This window comes from Anolis carolinensis, chromosome 2 (genome assembly GCF_035594765.1).
Source record: "Anolis carolinensis isolate JA03-04 chromosome 2, rAnoCar3.1.pri, whole genome shotgun sequence".
NCBI lineage: Eukaryota > Metazoa > Chordata > Lepidosauria > Squamata > Dactyloidae > Anolis > Anolis carolinensis.
The window spans coordinates 202,327,348-202,342,945 of NC_085842.1; the positions used below are offsets into that span (position 1 = coordinate 202,327,348).

General features: G+C 39.6%; 1 protein-coding gene across 1 annotated transcript in view; it reads right to left on the reverse strand.

Moving 5' to 3' along the window:
- The window catches only part of pde6b (phosphodiesterase 6B), a 49,505-nt gene that overhangs the window by 9,124 nt on the left and 24,783 nt on the right, over positions 1-15,598 (reverse strand). The window contains exons 13-20 of the mRNA XM_003223349.4: positions 14,245-14,352; positions 12,779-12,888; positions 12,427-12,514; positions 10,319-10,419; positions 9,719-9,826; positions 6,799-6,862; positions 5,392-5,466; positions 3,624-3,707 (exon numbers count right to left, since the gene is read on the reverse strand). Coding sequence (XP_003223397.2) covers positions 3,624-3,707; positions 5,392-5,466; positions 6,799-6,862; positions 9,719-9,826; positions 10,319-10,419; positions 12,427-12,514; positions 12,779-12,888; positions 14,245-14,352 — 738 coding nt within the window. The remainder of the gene's footprint in view (positions 1-3,623; positions 3,708-5,391; positions 5,467-6,798; positions 6,863-9,718; positions 9,827-10,318; positions 10,420-12,426; positions 12,515-12,778; positions 12,889-14,244; positions 14,353-15,598) is intronic.

Here is a 15,598-nt window from a genome sequence, read left to right on the forward strand (position 1 = left end):
ATATAGGAATGCTCTTTCACCACTCAGGTAGTGGGTGTTTTTTCCTGTGGATGAGAACCACGGCGCTTGCAGGGTGGCCTTTGGACTCCCACACAACAACAGTTAGAAAGGGATGGTGGGAATGGGGCGCTTGCGTATGGCTCTTGCTCGTGGGATGCCCAGGGCTAGTGGTGCTGACTGCCACTTATGGGGTCGGGAAGGAATTTTCCTCCAGGGCAGATTGGCCAAAGACCCTGGAGGTTTTTCGCCTTCCCCTGGGCATTGAGCAGGAGTCACCTGCCATGTCAGGTGGCACATTAAAGTCAACTAAAAATCATCTTAAAATAAATGTATTAATTAAAACCAATAATTGTTTCCTTTGCCTTTTTTCAGTGCCATTGATAGGATTCTGCATCAACATAGTTTACTGTCCCACCAGTTAACCAGGGATATGGGCTTATACATTAAATGTCTCAATCCTGTCAACATTGCAGTTTTGGGTTTTATGTCTAGGGCCTAACTGTTGATAAAATCAATTCTTATTCCATCAAAATGGGAGTGAGATTATGGGTGTTTACAGCTACAGTCGGAGCCTCCAGTGGCTCAGTGTGTTAAAGCACTGAGCTGCTGAACTTGCAGACCGAAAGGTCCCATGTTCAAATCCGGGGAGCTGAGTGAGCGCCCGCTGTTAGCTCCAGCTTCTGCCAACCTAGCAGATTGAAAACATGCAAATGTGAGTAGATCAATAGGTACCGCTCCGGCAGGAAGGTAACAGCGTTCCATGCAGTCATGCCGGCCACATGACCTTGGAGGTGTCTATGGACAACACCGGCTCTTCGGCTTAGAACTAGAGATGAGCACCAACCCCCAGAGTCAGACATGACTGGACTTAACGTCAGGGGAAACCTTTACCTTTACCTACAGCTACCGTCTCATAAATAGAATATACGAGGGCTATCCAGAAAGTACATGACGTTTTGGAATTAAAAAAGAACAAAGTATAGGATAAACCACTTACGATATGCAGTTGAAAGCCACGCTGAAATAGTACATTTCAACATAGTCCTCATTCAGATTTAGGCACTTATCACAGTGAGGAATGACTTTGCAAAGTTCATACCCTCAACACTTTCCCGCCGCCGCTGCGATCCGCGTTATTACAACAGCTCAAACTCAGCCAGGCTGAACAATGAATGCAAAGAGAAGCAAGCAAGCTCTGGAAAGCGACCTGGAGGAGAGCAGCTCCCGAGGAGAAGCAGGCAGGATCGGCCTGGTTTTGCAAGCAACCGGGATCGGCTGGCAGGAAGGGAAAGGAAGCCTCAATGCAAAGATCCCTTTGCTAAAGAAGCGAGAGCTGAGTTTTTCCTTGCTTCCCTTTGCATTCATTGTTCAGCCTGGCTGAGTTTCAGCGTTGCAATAACGTGGATCTCAGCGGCGGGAAAGTGTTGAGGATATGAACTTTCCAAAGTCATTCCTCACTGTGATAAGTGCCTAAATCTGAATGAGGACTATGTTGAAATGTACTATTTCAGTGTAGCTTTCAACTGCATATCGTAAGTGGTTTATCCTATACTTTGTTCTTTTTTAATTCCAAAACGTCATGTACTTTCTGGATAGCCCTCGTACTTTAGAAGGAAAGTCATACCGGTAGGATTGCTATGGCTATAATGCTGTCCTGTCCATATTGAGAAAACCAATGAAAGTTTACTGAAATCATTGAGATTTTTTTTTCTAGTTCAGTGTGTACAGAAGGACATCACTCTATGTCTTGTTTTAGCTTATTAAGACTATTTTTGTTTTCTAATCAATAAACTTAATTTTCTCAAACGTATTAGGAGAATCTAGATTTTTTTCAAATATTTTTATCTATACACACACACACACACACACACACATTTGGTACTGGAGATTGAAGTCTAGATCCTAAATTGTCCAATCATTTGCCCTATAGACTTTTCTCTTAGAATCTGACCTCTTTCGCACTTGTGCAACCCATTATCCAAGAACTGGTGGCAAAAGGGGAGGAGAGGGCTAACTTGGGCTGTGGTGGCACAATGGGTCAAACACTTGTGCTGCTGAACTGCTGACCCAAAGGTTGGCAGTTCGAGCCTGCAGGGCAGGGTGAGCTCCCACTGTGTGACCTAGTTCCTTCCAACCTAGCAGTTTGAAAACATGCAAATGTGAGTAGATAAATAGGTACCGCTTCAGCAGGAAAAGGTAAAAAGACGCTCCAAGCAGTCATGCCAGTCACACAACCAAGAGGTGTCTATGGGCACAAGTTCCTCAGCTTGGAAATGGAAAAAGAGCACCTCTCCCAGAGCTGGAGATGAGCACCGCCTCCACAGCCTTTGTCTGTGTATTTATGTCTCATTGTATGGCATTGTAACAAGACATTGAATGTTTGCCTGTGTCTGTTTATATACTGTAATCCGCTCTGAGTCCCCTCGGGGAAAAGGATGGAATAGAAATAAAGTGTTGTTGTTATTATTATTATCATAATCATTATGGAGGTCATCCAAATGGAAATCACTACATGGGCAATGGAGGCCATGGCAGTCCTGCATTACTACTACACCAGTGAGGCTTTCTGCTCCACCAATCTTTCAAAAGAAATCCAGTCTAAGACTTTATAGAAGAACAAGTAGAAAATGCAGCCATTAACATGTTTGTATAGCATAACTGGGATCCAGTTTACAAGATATTTTCCAAGTTTTCATGCTGCGAGATGAAAATATGGCAAGCTTATTTGTTAGGCACAATAGACAAATGGATCAATGAATCACTGGATAAATTAAAAAGTACGTTTGAACATGCCCCATCTTTTTATTGATCTGGGGCACAGCTGTGCTTGGCTGTAAGCAGTAATAATGAGCAGAAACTGCAAGGAGGTCACTTTTAATTACCAAACTACTAGAAATCTAGAACTCTTTGCCTGTCTGCACTTCTGCAACTGAATTGCATTGCTAATAGATGGGAGATAGATAGGTAGATACGATAGATGAAAAAATAGCCACATATGAATCCTAAAAATACTAATAATACAGAAAACACTTGAATGGATACACATTGGTATCTAGATTATCCAAAAAAAATGGAGTGAGCAATAGGTGGAAATAGCTGAAAAAATGGCTACATAGAAGCAATCTTTGTCTTCTAAATTATGTCATGATATTAAAATTCTGCCTAATAACAATCTCTAACTACATAGAAATGATGGAGGTAGAAAATGCTGCCTGGGATTAAAGATTCTTGGCCAAAACCTTTTGAAGTATTAGGTAGGGTTCATGGACCAAACACATAAGGTAAAGATAAAGGTAAAGGTAAAGGTAAAGGTAAAGGTAAAAGTAAAGGTAAAGGTAAAGGTTTTCCCCTGACATTAAGCCCAGTCGTGTCCGACTCTGGGGGTTGGTGCCCATCTCCATTTCTAAGCCGAAGAGCCGGCGTTGTCCGTAGATACCTCCAAGGTCATGTGGCTGGCATGACTGCATGGAGTGCCGTTACTTTCCTGCCGGAGCAATACCTATTGATCTACTCACATTTGCATGTTTTCAAACTGCTAGGTCAGCAGAAGCTGGGACTAACAGCGGGCGCTCACTCCTCTCCCCGGATTCGAATCTAACACATATTAAAGGTTAATTGCTTACCTTGTATACAAATGTGCACACAAAGTCAATGAACCCAACTTGAAGTTTTGGAAGTTCAGCAGCTTTTCTTCTGTCCATCATTGGCTAGAAGAAAACAATAGAACAATTTTGAAGTAGCATATTTCACAAGTTCTGTCTTTTTGTTACAAGAACACATTTCAGGCCTTATCACACAAAGCAGGTGGATCACAATTACAGCAGGATAACAGCAGGGCTTATCATGTGGAGTCAATTCTCTTCTGTTATCCTCCAGAAAGCATGGAGGAGGGTGAAAGACAGTCATTAATAGATTACACTATGTAACACATTTTTTGTTCTTGGGTTATAAATGTCATTTCTAATTGGTTCTATCATAAAAACATGGAAAAAGTTTGTTAAACTGCAAAAAAGTTGTTTTTGTGGGATATCCTGCAGCACATTTTGCTATAGTTTTTCAATGTATATCTCAGAGTCTCAACCAATTCAACATAGTTTGTGACAGCCACAAAAACGAAGTTTCTGGAGTATGACTACTTTCAAAGTAAGCACTACACAATTAAACAGGAAATAACACTTTCAAACCAAGAACAGATTTTTTCCCAAATGTTGTTATGTTATTTGTGTTTGTAAAATAAATACTTTCCAGGCAAAATACCAGAAGGGAAAGAAACAATGTCATATAATAAGTCCCAGTCAGAGACACCACTGTCCTGTTGTATTTGCAATTTTTCTTCCTTGCGTGATAAACTGCTTACTCTCGACATGCTCATTTCATTATGTTCGATGAAGAAGACTGTGGGAAAGGGTCAAAACTGACATTGGGTTTCTGTGAGTTTTCCGGGCTGATGTTTTTCTCCTGACGTTTTGCCCACATCTATGGCAAGCATCCTCAGAGGTTGTGAGATCTGTTGGAAACTAGGCAAGTGAAGCTGATATATCTGTGGAAAGTCCGGGGTGAGAGAGAGAACTCTTGTCTGTTGGAGGCAAGCATGAATGTTGCAATTGGCCAGCTTGATTAGCATTGAATGGCCTTCCAGCTTCAAAGCCTTGCTGATTCCTGCTTGGGGGAATCTTTTGTTGGGAGGTGTTAGGTGACCCTGATTGTTTCATGTCTGCCTGGAGTTCCCGTTTTCTGAATGTTGTTCTTTATTTACTGTCCTGATTTTAGAGTTTTAAAAAATGTCTTTGTACTTCTCACCCTTCTATTCTGACCTTCACAGTGAGATGATTCTTTCCTCATCTTACTGGAGAAAGAAAAACTGTTATTTCCCACAAAAAATCATAGAGTTGGAATAGACCACAAGGGCCATTCAGTCCAGTTAGGCAGGAACATGGAATCAAATCACCCCCAACAGATGGCCATCCAGCCTCTGCTTAAAAACCTTGAGAGAAGGAGACTCCACCACACTCAAACTCAGCACTGCACTGAACAGCTCTTACCACCAGGAATGTCTTTCAAATATCTAGGTGGAATCTTTTTTCTGGAGATTTAAATCCATTGCTCCATATCCTAGTTTCCAGAGCAGCAGAAGGGAAATTCAAAATTCTAGACTTGTCCTGCCCTGTTCTAGTATGAAAGCTTCCCACATTGTTGCACCACGGCCTAAGAGCAATTTTGCATAAACTCGCTTTTCCTACTGCAGTGAGCAATTTGGGAAGGGGAAATGGGCCATAATCTAAGCCTGTAGTTTCTAAGATTCAAAGAAATTCCAGAAAAGGGGGGAGGGGATGAGGAATTGGGAAGTATAAAACAAGTAAATGAACATATTCCTCTTTGAAGACCACTTACAATAGGTTGTTGCTGAAGTACAGATATCTCCAAGTCTCCCTGTTCCCAGAACTCAGCTGCTACAAGCAATGCCACCTGTGGCCAAGGGAGAAAAAACAATAACACTTAATTTTTTTCATTTATGGTCCTCTAGCCAGGACTGAGAAATGTTGATAGTTGCAACATGTAGAGGGCTGCACTTTCTGCACACCAATATAAACCCCAACATAGCTGATTTTTAAAAAATCATTAAAACATAATGGAAAGGAGGGTACGAGGGTTGAATGAAAAGTAATGCCTCCACCTTCGTAACTCTTCAACAGATGGCAGTACTGGTATGCAGCAGGTACTGGCTTGTTCAGTAGACTCTCCTTTACAGTTCCATTTGGTGGGAAGCCTTAGCATTGAACGGTTGTGTTGTTAAAGTGCGAAGTATGGAACCCTGCACAGACAGTCAGTCAATGCGACTTAAGCAATGTGCAGTCATTGAATTCTTGACAGCAGAAGTTGTCACCCCAAAGGAGATTCATCAGAGAATGCAAGCTGTCTATGGTGATTGTGTTGATGTGAGTACTGTGCATTGTTAGGCGAGTAAGTTTAAAGATGTTGAAGTGGGAACATCTGACTTGTGTGACAAACAAAGAGTTGGACGTCCTGTGACAGCAACCACCGAGTTTCACAAGCAAAAAGTTGACAGATTGATTCAGGGTGATTGTCGCATCACGCAAAGAGAAATTTCAAGCATAATCGGCATTTCACAAGAACGTGTGGGCCACATTATTGCTTTGCTTGGCTATCGGAAGATCTGTGCACGATGGGTACTGTGAGACGCTGGTTGCAGAAACAGTGTCGACTTCTTCCGTGACGGTTTCATCGTTGGCAGAAATGTATCCATTGTCTGGTGAGTATGTGGAAAAGTGTTTAGTGGTAGTTAAAGAGCACATTCTAAGGATTATTTCTGCATTTGATTTATTAAAATATTCCCATTCAAACCGAAGTAATGAAGGTGGAGGCATTACTTTTCATTCAACCCTCGTATGATTTGCTTCATGAAAAGCCACACATTATGACACAAACACTTTCTTCCTATAATGGGTATATTGAACAATATTTTCATCTAAGTTTTTTTTTTAATGTTATTGATTTACGTAACTGAGAAAGGATCCATCTTATAGGAGATTACAAGTGAAGAGGAGAGAGTAGGTCCATGGGAAGTTTTAAGAAACCCCTACAAAACAACAACTCCTAAATCTCCATTTGAAATCTATCTTATAAGATTATTAGGCCGGCTCCTGTGTTCAGGTTTTTTAACCGCATATTTGAAATCATGGCTGGTACAATGAAAACCATTCAACACTAAATTTTTAAATAATATAGGTTAGTAAAATTTGCTACCAAAGAATAGACACTGTATATTTGGCACCTGACCTTACTCTGCACTTCCCATGGTTTTGCGATACCAGATAAGTCACAAGCAGTCATCATCATAGCCCTATTGAAAAGAAGTCAGAAGAAAATAAATGGATTGAAATGTTCAGAGAAGCGGGGAAACAATGTAATGCAGATGTTCAAGGTGAGTCACTTGTCTATAGGAAGTTTGGAGACCTCAATCCATTAGTTGTATGTCCAAATTTGGAATTTGGAATCAATCCCTCAAATATTTATTTCTGAAGTAAATGTGAATTAGTCAGAACTGCATATGTCATTCTGTAATGTAGCCGAGTAATGCAACCATCCCATTTGATCTTATGCATAAATCTCTGTAAACCTGGATTGATACTTTTTAGAAAAGACATAGCAGCAGCATATCTTTCATGCCCAAAAGTACATGCATAAGGTGCAGTACAGAATTAAGTAAAGGTAAAGGTTTCCCCTGACGTTAAGTCCAGTCATGTTTGACTCTGGGGGTTGGTGCTCATCTCCATTTCTAAGCCGAAGAGCCGGCGTTGTCCATAGACACCTCTAAGGTCATGTGGCCAGCATGACTGCATGGAGTGCCATTACCTTCCTGCCGGAGCGGTACCTATTGATCTACTCACATTTGCATGTTTTCGAACTGCTAGGTTAGCAAAAGCTGGAGCTAGCAGTGGGCGCTCACTCTGCGCCCTGGATTCGAACCTGTGACTTTTCGGTCTGCAAATTCAGCAGCTCAGCACTTTAACACACTGTGCCACCAGGGGCTCCAATACAGAACTAGCTAAGTGATTCTAAAAGGCTACTTTTATTTTTCAAGACACAAATCCAAAATGACTGGAATTCTTCAAATGCACTACTGCTATGCATGTACTTGCCCAGGGGTCCCCAAACTTTTTATGCAGAGGGCCAGTCCACAATCCTTCAAACTGTTGAGGGGCCAAATTATCATTTGAAAAAAAATACAAACAAATTCCGATGTACACTACACATGTCTTATTTGTAGTGCAAAAACAACAACAACAACAACAACAACAACAAAATAACAATGAAAGAGCAATACAATATTTAAAAATAAAAACAATTTTAACCAACATACATTTATCAGGATTTCAATGGGAAGTGTGGGCCTGCTTATGGCCAATGAGATAGTCAAGTTAATTAGGGTTGTTGTTGTTGTTGTTGTTGTTGTTGTTGTTGTTGTGTGCTTTCAAGTCATTTCAGACTTTGGGTGAGCCTAAGTCTAAAATTTATTTATTTCTTTACTATATTTATTTACTACATTTGTATCACACCCTTCTCACCCCAAAGGGGACTCAGAGTGGCTTACAAATTATATGTACATACAATATGTTATATTATTAGCATAGCACACTATTAGCATTATATATTACTATATTGAACTATACCACTATACTGTAATATTATTAGTAATATTATTAGTAATATATAATTAATAATATTGTATGGTATTATTATTATTAGTGTTATATTGTATTACATTATAATATTATTATCAATATTATATGTATATACAATATATTATATTATAAAACTGAGGGCGGGGGCCAGGTAAATGACCTTGGAGGGCCACATCTGGCCCCCGGGCCTTAGTTTGGGGACCCCTGTACTTGCCAATATAGGTCTTAACCCAGCAGTCAGGGGACTGGGTAGTTTTCCAGAGGTTGCTGAATCGCAACTTCAAGAAGCCCAAGTCAACATAGCCAACAATAAAGAATGCTTTTTTAATTGTATCAGAAGTGACTTGAGAACATACTGCAAGTCGCTTCTGGTGTGAAAGAATTGGCCATCTAAGAGGCATTGCCCAGGCGGTGTCTGATGTCCGATGTGTTAGCTGGGATGCTTCTCTCATGTCTTCGCAAGCTAGAGCTGACAGACGGGAGCTCACCCTGTCTCACAGATTCGAACTGACAACCTTCAGGTCAGCAACCCAACCTTCAGGTTAGCAGTTCAGCTGGCACAAGGGTTTAACTAATTGTGCTACCGCAGCTCACATAAAGAATGCTGGAAACTGTAGTGTATCAACATCTGGAGCCTCGCACAATTCTCATATTGGTCTTAGCTGCACTACTCAAGTTCTTGATGGTCCTCAATCAACAAAAAATGGTTTGGATAAAGTCTCCTCTGAATATGGTCCCTCCTGAGAACAACCAATTAAAGGGTTGTTGTATGTTTTTCGGGCTATATGGCCATGTTCCAGAAGTACTCTCCCCTGACGTTTCGCCCACATCTATGGCAGGCATCCTCAGAGGCTGCCTATGTCAGGCATCCTCACAACGTCTGAGGATGCCTGCCATAGATGTGGGTGAAACATCAGGAGAGAATACTTCTGGAACATGGCCATACAGCCCGGAAAACATACAACAACCCTGTGATTCCTACCATGAAACCCTTCGAAAACATAACCAATTAAATATTTTTAGTCGTGAATCTGATTAGTCCAAACTATAGTAGACCCAGTGAATTAATAGAGTTTACCTTTGCATTGATTCCCAACTATCATGGCCCCATTAAGACTGCCATATAATGCAATTTTAGAATGCGGTTTAACTGCATTGAACTGCATTATATGGCAATGTAGAGTTATATCATCCAATTCAATGCAGTTAAACTGCATTCTGAAACTGCAGTTGGTAGTGTAGATGAGACTTGAGATAATGGTTCTGTCCTAGGTGGGACAAAACAACTCAGGCCACTGAGCCCTGTTGTGTTAAGAGTGTGCTCTGGCAGCAAGCACGTAGTGGTAGGTTACAAAGATTACATTAGTTCCCCTCCTTCTCCCGCAAACATTACCAAACAGTTTGTCTCAAGATAAATATTTGCATGAAGTATGCAAGTACAATTCTGTTTTGGTTCATCCATCATCACCATGCATTTGTTCATTAAACAAATGTGTTTTTAAAACTTCACTTACATGATAATCTCTTTCTTTGTTGCTTCCAGAGACAAATATTCAGCCCACTCTTTCTCATTGTCATAGGTTTTGGATTCATCAACGATTTTCTGAAACATGGTTCTTTTTCTGCGGAAAAATATGAATAACATCAAAGGAAAGAGTTTAAAACCCCATAGTGTGTATCTGTACCAAAGCAATAAAGTTTTTTCCACACCACACTTTCTGTCCCTGGGATTCTGAAAAATTTGGGAACAAGGATTGGTGCTAAAGCTTCAGTGGAGACACCTTTTCCCCATGATAACTCTTTCAGGAATAAATTTCCTTTCTTAGTGATAAAATTCTCTTGCTTCCTTTTGTCTCACCCACGTTCTTATGAGTCGTTTGTAAGGTGGATGTTTGCAACCCATGGACTGCTTGTAGTTTGTACCCCATTAACTCAACCTTGGGGAGAAGAGAAGAGGGGCAAAACCTTGTCCTCAACTCCCTTGAGAAAAAAATGATGAGACAGATGCTACAGCTTCCTTTTGGTTTGTTCTGCTTCATTCTGCCCATGAACACCTAAGAACAGTTTAAGGAGAGAAATCATAATTCTGAATGTACTGAACACTTCCCACTTACTTGAAGTACAGTGCTAAGTCAGTAGCTATAATGGCAATATCCATCAAATTATTCACGTGCTCAAATTGCCTCCTGTTGAGATTCTGATAAATGTTCAAGGACTAAAATGAGAAAAAGCACATATGAGAGTGGAAGCTGGTATCTTGGATATCTTGACCTTATTCTCTCAATGCTTTGTATTACATAAAAAAGGAACAAGTTGGGGATTCAACCTATTAAAGCTCCTTGATATGTATACAGCTTAAAGTATCTATTTTTTAAAATATTTTAATGCTCATCTAGGAAAACCTTGAGTCAGAATTTGTTATATATGCCATGGCTTGTAAAGGCACTGTGCTGTATGTCTTAACTGGAAAATGAAGTGCATGGAGCCAATTCGCTAAGTCTGCAAAGACCTGAGGATTGATTTGACACTGTTTCTGTTCTGCTGCTGCAGAACCAGTTTGGACAAGTTTTCAGTGCTGACTGAATACTGTTGGTAAGAGAGCAGTGTACTCAGAGAGGCCTTGCTATTTTGAGGTCTGTTTGCTGCTGAGAAAAGAGGGAGAAGAACCAGGATTGTATTCTTCTCTGAAGCAGATTTGTGGACTGAGAAAGGACCATTTATGACTGTGGACTTCTGTAAGTGATCAGAGGGACCATTGTAAATGCTACTGTTTTTAATCTCTTTGAATCAGTATAGTTCCTGTATTTCTTGTTCTGCCAACCTGACTGGCATTTTATTGTTCTGCGGGTGACTCTGGATTGCAGGCACAAGTATGAGCTTCCATTTATCATCATCAATCCGTAACAATATAAACTACTACATTCAAGGCATTCAGGTTATTCTACCCTAACTCATAGACTTAAAAAGAAATGAGTTATTATGAAGAACAGCTGCAATTCTTAAGAGCTTGAATTCTTATAAAAACTATATAACAGAAAGGTATTTTCTCTCAAATAATACAGAATGGGGAAAGCTTCTGTTCAAAGCCAAAGACTTGAAACCAAATGCATGTTCAAGAAGCATCAACATTTTGTTCTTAGGAACACATGAAGGGTCTTGCTGGAGGAGACCAAATACATATCTAATGTAGCATCCTGTTTCCCAAAGAAACAGGTCCCATGACTCTGTGATTTATAACTTACAACTAACTCACTCAAGTTTTTCAAGGTTGTAGTGAGATAGGGTTGAACCCTCCAATGAATATGTTTCGACATTGCCATACATGGCTGCAGCTAGCACAGCGGGTTAAACTGCCAGCTACAGAAGATCTTGCCGACTGGAAGGTTGGCAGTTCAAGCCGTGGGCCGGGGTGAGCTATCACCATTAGCCCTAGCTTCTGCTTACCTAGCAGTTCGAAAACAGCAATGTGAGTAGATAAATAGGTACTGCTTTTGGTCTCCACATGACAGAATTCTGAAATGTAGAAAAAGTCAAGGCGCCTTTTACACGACCATATAAAATCCAGATTATCTGCTTTGAACTGGATTATATGGCAGTGTAGACTAAAATAATTCAGTTCAAAGCAGATAATCTGGATTATCTGCTTTGATAATCTGGATTATAGCACAGTGTAGAGGGGGCCAAAGTCTCCTGCACCAATGCGTGATGGTCTTGACTGAAATCAAGAGTGTGTACATTTACCTGTATGTAAAGCAGGATGTGTTCCATAAGAGCATGATTTCATACCCTCCAGCTATCCTGATGAATCCTCTGTCAGCCCATATTTTCTCTTTGAAATATCCCAGTTTTTCTTTTCTCCATCCACTTTCTCTCTGTGTCATCAACATACTCGAAATCCGAAGGTATTGTGCATGCAGTGAAGTAGGCAGACAGAAAGGGGCAGAACATTGCCCTTCCCAATAAACTCAGACCCCATCAATGTGACACTAAAATCCGTCTGAAAGTCGGCTTGAAGTCGGGGTTTCCACCCCTAGTACAACCTCCAACTGCATTCAACGGGACACCATGGGTTAAAAATAAACCACATCGGAAATTCCAGATCACACCATAAAATGAGTTGAAATGGATAACTATGAATAGTGGAGTGCCTTGTATTGCAAAAATAATTTGTCATAAAATAAACACAGCCAATGACTATAAAAGTGTACATCTATTCACAAACCTCTTCTGAAAGCAGGAATTTGCCAAATTCCAAGTGATGTCTCTCTAAAATTGATGAGCCGTGAAGTTTTGCTAAGGGATGTTGAGATCTATTAGCAAATAGGAGAATAAAATAAGGAATAGTTAGAAGAAGATCAAGTTTTAAAAAATTATATGTATGTAAAACATGCAAAAAAGGGTCACAAGTAGGAAAAAAAATCAAGAAACCCTTGTTTAAAGAAGTTATAAACAATTGAGTCCAATATACCAGCTGGTGGGAGAGAGGAAATGCCACCTGGAAGGAAAGAAGCAGCAACACTCCTGTTCACCATATCACATAAAAACCGCATAACTATGAATAGAGATGTACTTACTTCATCTGATAAAGATTGTTGGTTCCTCGATGATCAATATCATGACACAGAGCTGCAGTAACCATAGCCAGTGCTTCAAGATCTGTGTAGTATTGTTTCAGTTTGCCTGTCTATACAACAAAGCCAGAACCACACACCCCAGTTAGTAAACTTACTCAGGACTAGCATGGTTTTGTCCATGCAGCAAAATATAACAAAAATCCAAAATTCACAAAAGCAGCAAATGCTTTTATTAGACCAACTAAAAAAAGAAAAGAACAGGAGATAAAAAGTGATTATTAGAGTCACAGATTACATTTTATCTTAAGAAGGTTGGCAGTTTAAGCCACGGGTTGGGGTGAGCTCCCATTATCAGCCCAGCTTCTGCCTACCTAGGAGTTCTAAAACAACAAAGTGAGTAGATAATTTTGTACTGCTTTGGCAGGGAGGTAAATGGTGCCCCTGAAAAACATGCCGGTAATTGGACCAGGAAGGCGCCCATGGACGACAAACTCCTCGGCATGGAAAAAATGAAACAACAGCACTTCCCCATGGCTGAGTCGAGCACAGCTTCCAGATGCCAGAGATGAAAAGAGTGAAGCCTTGCCTCTGTTTATGTACTGTCTGTCTTTGTTGATTGTATAACGGCATTGAATATTTGCCATATTTGTATCTGTAATCCTCTCTGAGTCCCCTCGTGGTGATAGAGCAGAATAGTAAACAAGGAGCAATACAATTCCAAGTAATCAAATTTGAACCCAGCTAGGGTTTCCAGTGGTAACCTCAGTGTTAGCTAATTGTTACTATTTTTATACAAATACTAGATAATATTTTACAAGTACTAGATAATGCTACGATGTTTTAAAACAACACATTCGTGCTCTGTGTTTGCAATACTGTTCATATTCCATGATGTGTTACAGTGAATATTAAAAATAAGGTGAAATGAATAGCAAAAATACTACTTCCAGTAAATATCACAGACTTTTCTGGGTGAGCTGATTTTGCCTCACTTCAGGCAAAGCTGGGGAAATGTTCCAGAGTTGGAGGATGCATCTGGAGCAGATTACATATAAACAGAGAGTTTCTTGCAGTTTGGTGACAGAAGTCGAAAATCCTAAACACTTAAGCAGTGGAACAGTGAATAAAAGTTTTTATAATACAGAGACATATGTCCCATTTGTAAACTAAAATAAAAGATCCCTTTTGTAAGCCAAAGTAAAATGATTTTTTCTTCTTCCAGATAATGTACTCTGGTCATTAATGAAAACAGTTAAATGCATGGAAGGGTGAGATCTGGGTAAGAAAACTGCCATATAATGTAATCCAGTTTAAAGCAAATAATCTTGATTTTATATGGCAGTGTAGAAGGGGCCTGAAGTAATCGTAATGGAGGAGGGAAGGCAGATGGATTGCAAGGAACATTTACTTTCATCCGAGGGACACTTATTGGGAAACATTTATTTTTTTTATTGGTAAAGACGTACCATAAGAAGTGTGAACATGGTCTGTGCAACGTTGAAGCCATGGCGCCAGTTGTGATAAGTGATTTTTCTATACCCCTTGCTGACTGAAAAAATGAATCTCACCAGCACCTGTGAAAACAGAATAGAAGTGAGCATTGTTGAAAATAGCAACCTTCTTCAAAACTTCATTAATAATTTGTTTTATATATTATTCTGTTTGCTTACTGTATTGTATATGTATGTTTTGGTATGCAGCTTTCCCTTCACGCTATGTTTCTTGAGGTTGTGGAAGGGGCTGCAGACCACATGATTAGATCTGGGACTGCTCAGACTCCATTTAAGAACACAGAGAGATGCTTTAGACTTTGGACGGTTAAGATCATAAGAAAGATGCTCTGTGTTATCTTCACAGAGAAACTACTTCAAACTATCTGTAGCTGGATTGACAAGTTATGTACCTGTATGCTGAATACATGAAGGCTGTGAGTAAACCAGATATGTTATTTTTTACAAAAGTCTACTTTATTTTTGTCTCTTGAGAGCATGATATAGAAATAAGATATTCTATGGGAGAGTAGATGTTTTTGGGCACTGAAAATAACTCTGAAGAATTGCTATATTTTGTGCATTAGCATAATCTCTGTGCCTAACATATCAGAGACAACTAGGTTATCAGTCTGACAATTGAAAAACCAAATTGCTTTGCATAAGTACATGTGGATATACACCACTGAAGAGAAGATTTTACTCAAATGGGTTTTTGACTCTTCTCTGGAAGATCATACTTTAACAAAAGGTTATGATTTTCAAATGATTTTTAAGATAAAGGGGCAATTTATTTCAACATTGATCTTAATTCCACAATTAAGTTGTTAATTGTTGAAGTGTCAATTAGTCAATGAGAAGCCGTACTGAACAGCCAACAAATTTCACATTTTCAACTGTTCTTTATTCAAATCATTTGGGGTTTTGTTTTTGTTTTTTGTTTGTCTTTTTGGAAGAACTGCTTCCTACTTTTTGGTTGCTCCTCAGGATTCTGAATTACATTGTTGATGACACGAGATTCAAAGCACTTTGTCAGTTTTCAAAACATCAAGCAACTGTTTCCTTTTTTGTTCAAAGTCAGGGAAAAACAAGAACGGGCAAATGTAGTGAAACAACATTTCATTCTATCCAACAAACTTTTACCTTAAATGTCAATTTGTCATAAACATAATAAATTCATCCAGTTAGCACTCTAGAATACCATTGTACCATTTGGAAAAAAAGGATGTGTTGCTTTTGAGTTTGAAAAAATTAGAAGATTGTGTAGAAAAATATTTTTGTATACATTCACAGAAGGCACACTCTTCCAGGAATGCACTTCTCAATATTT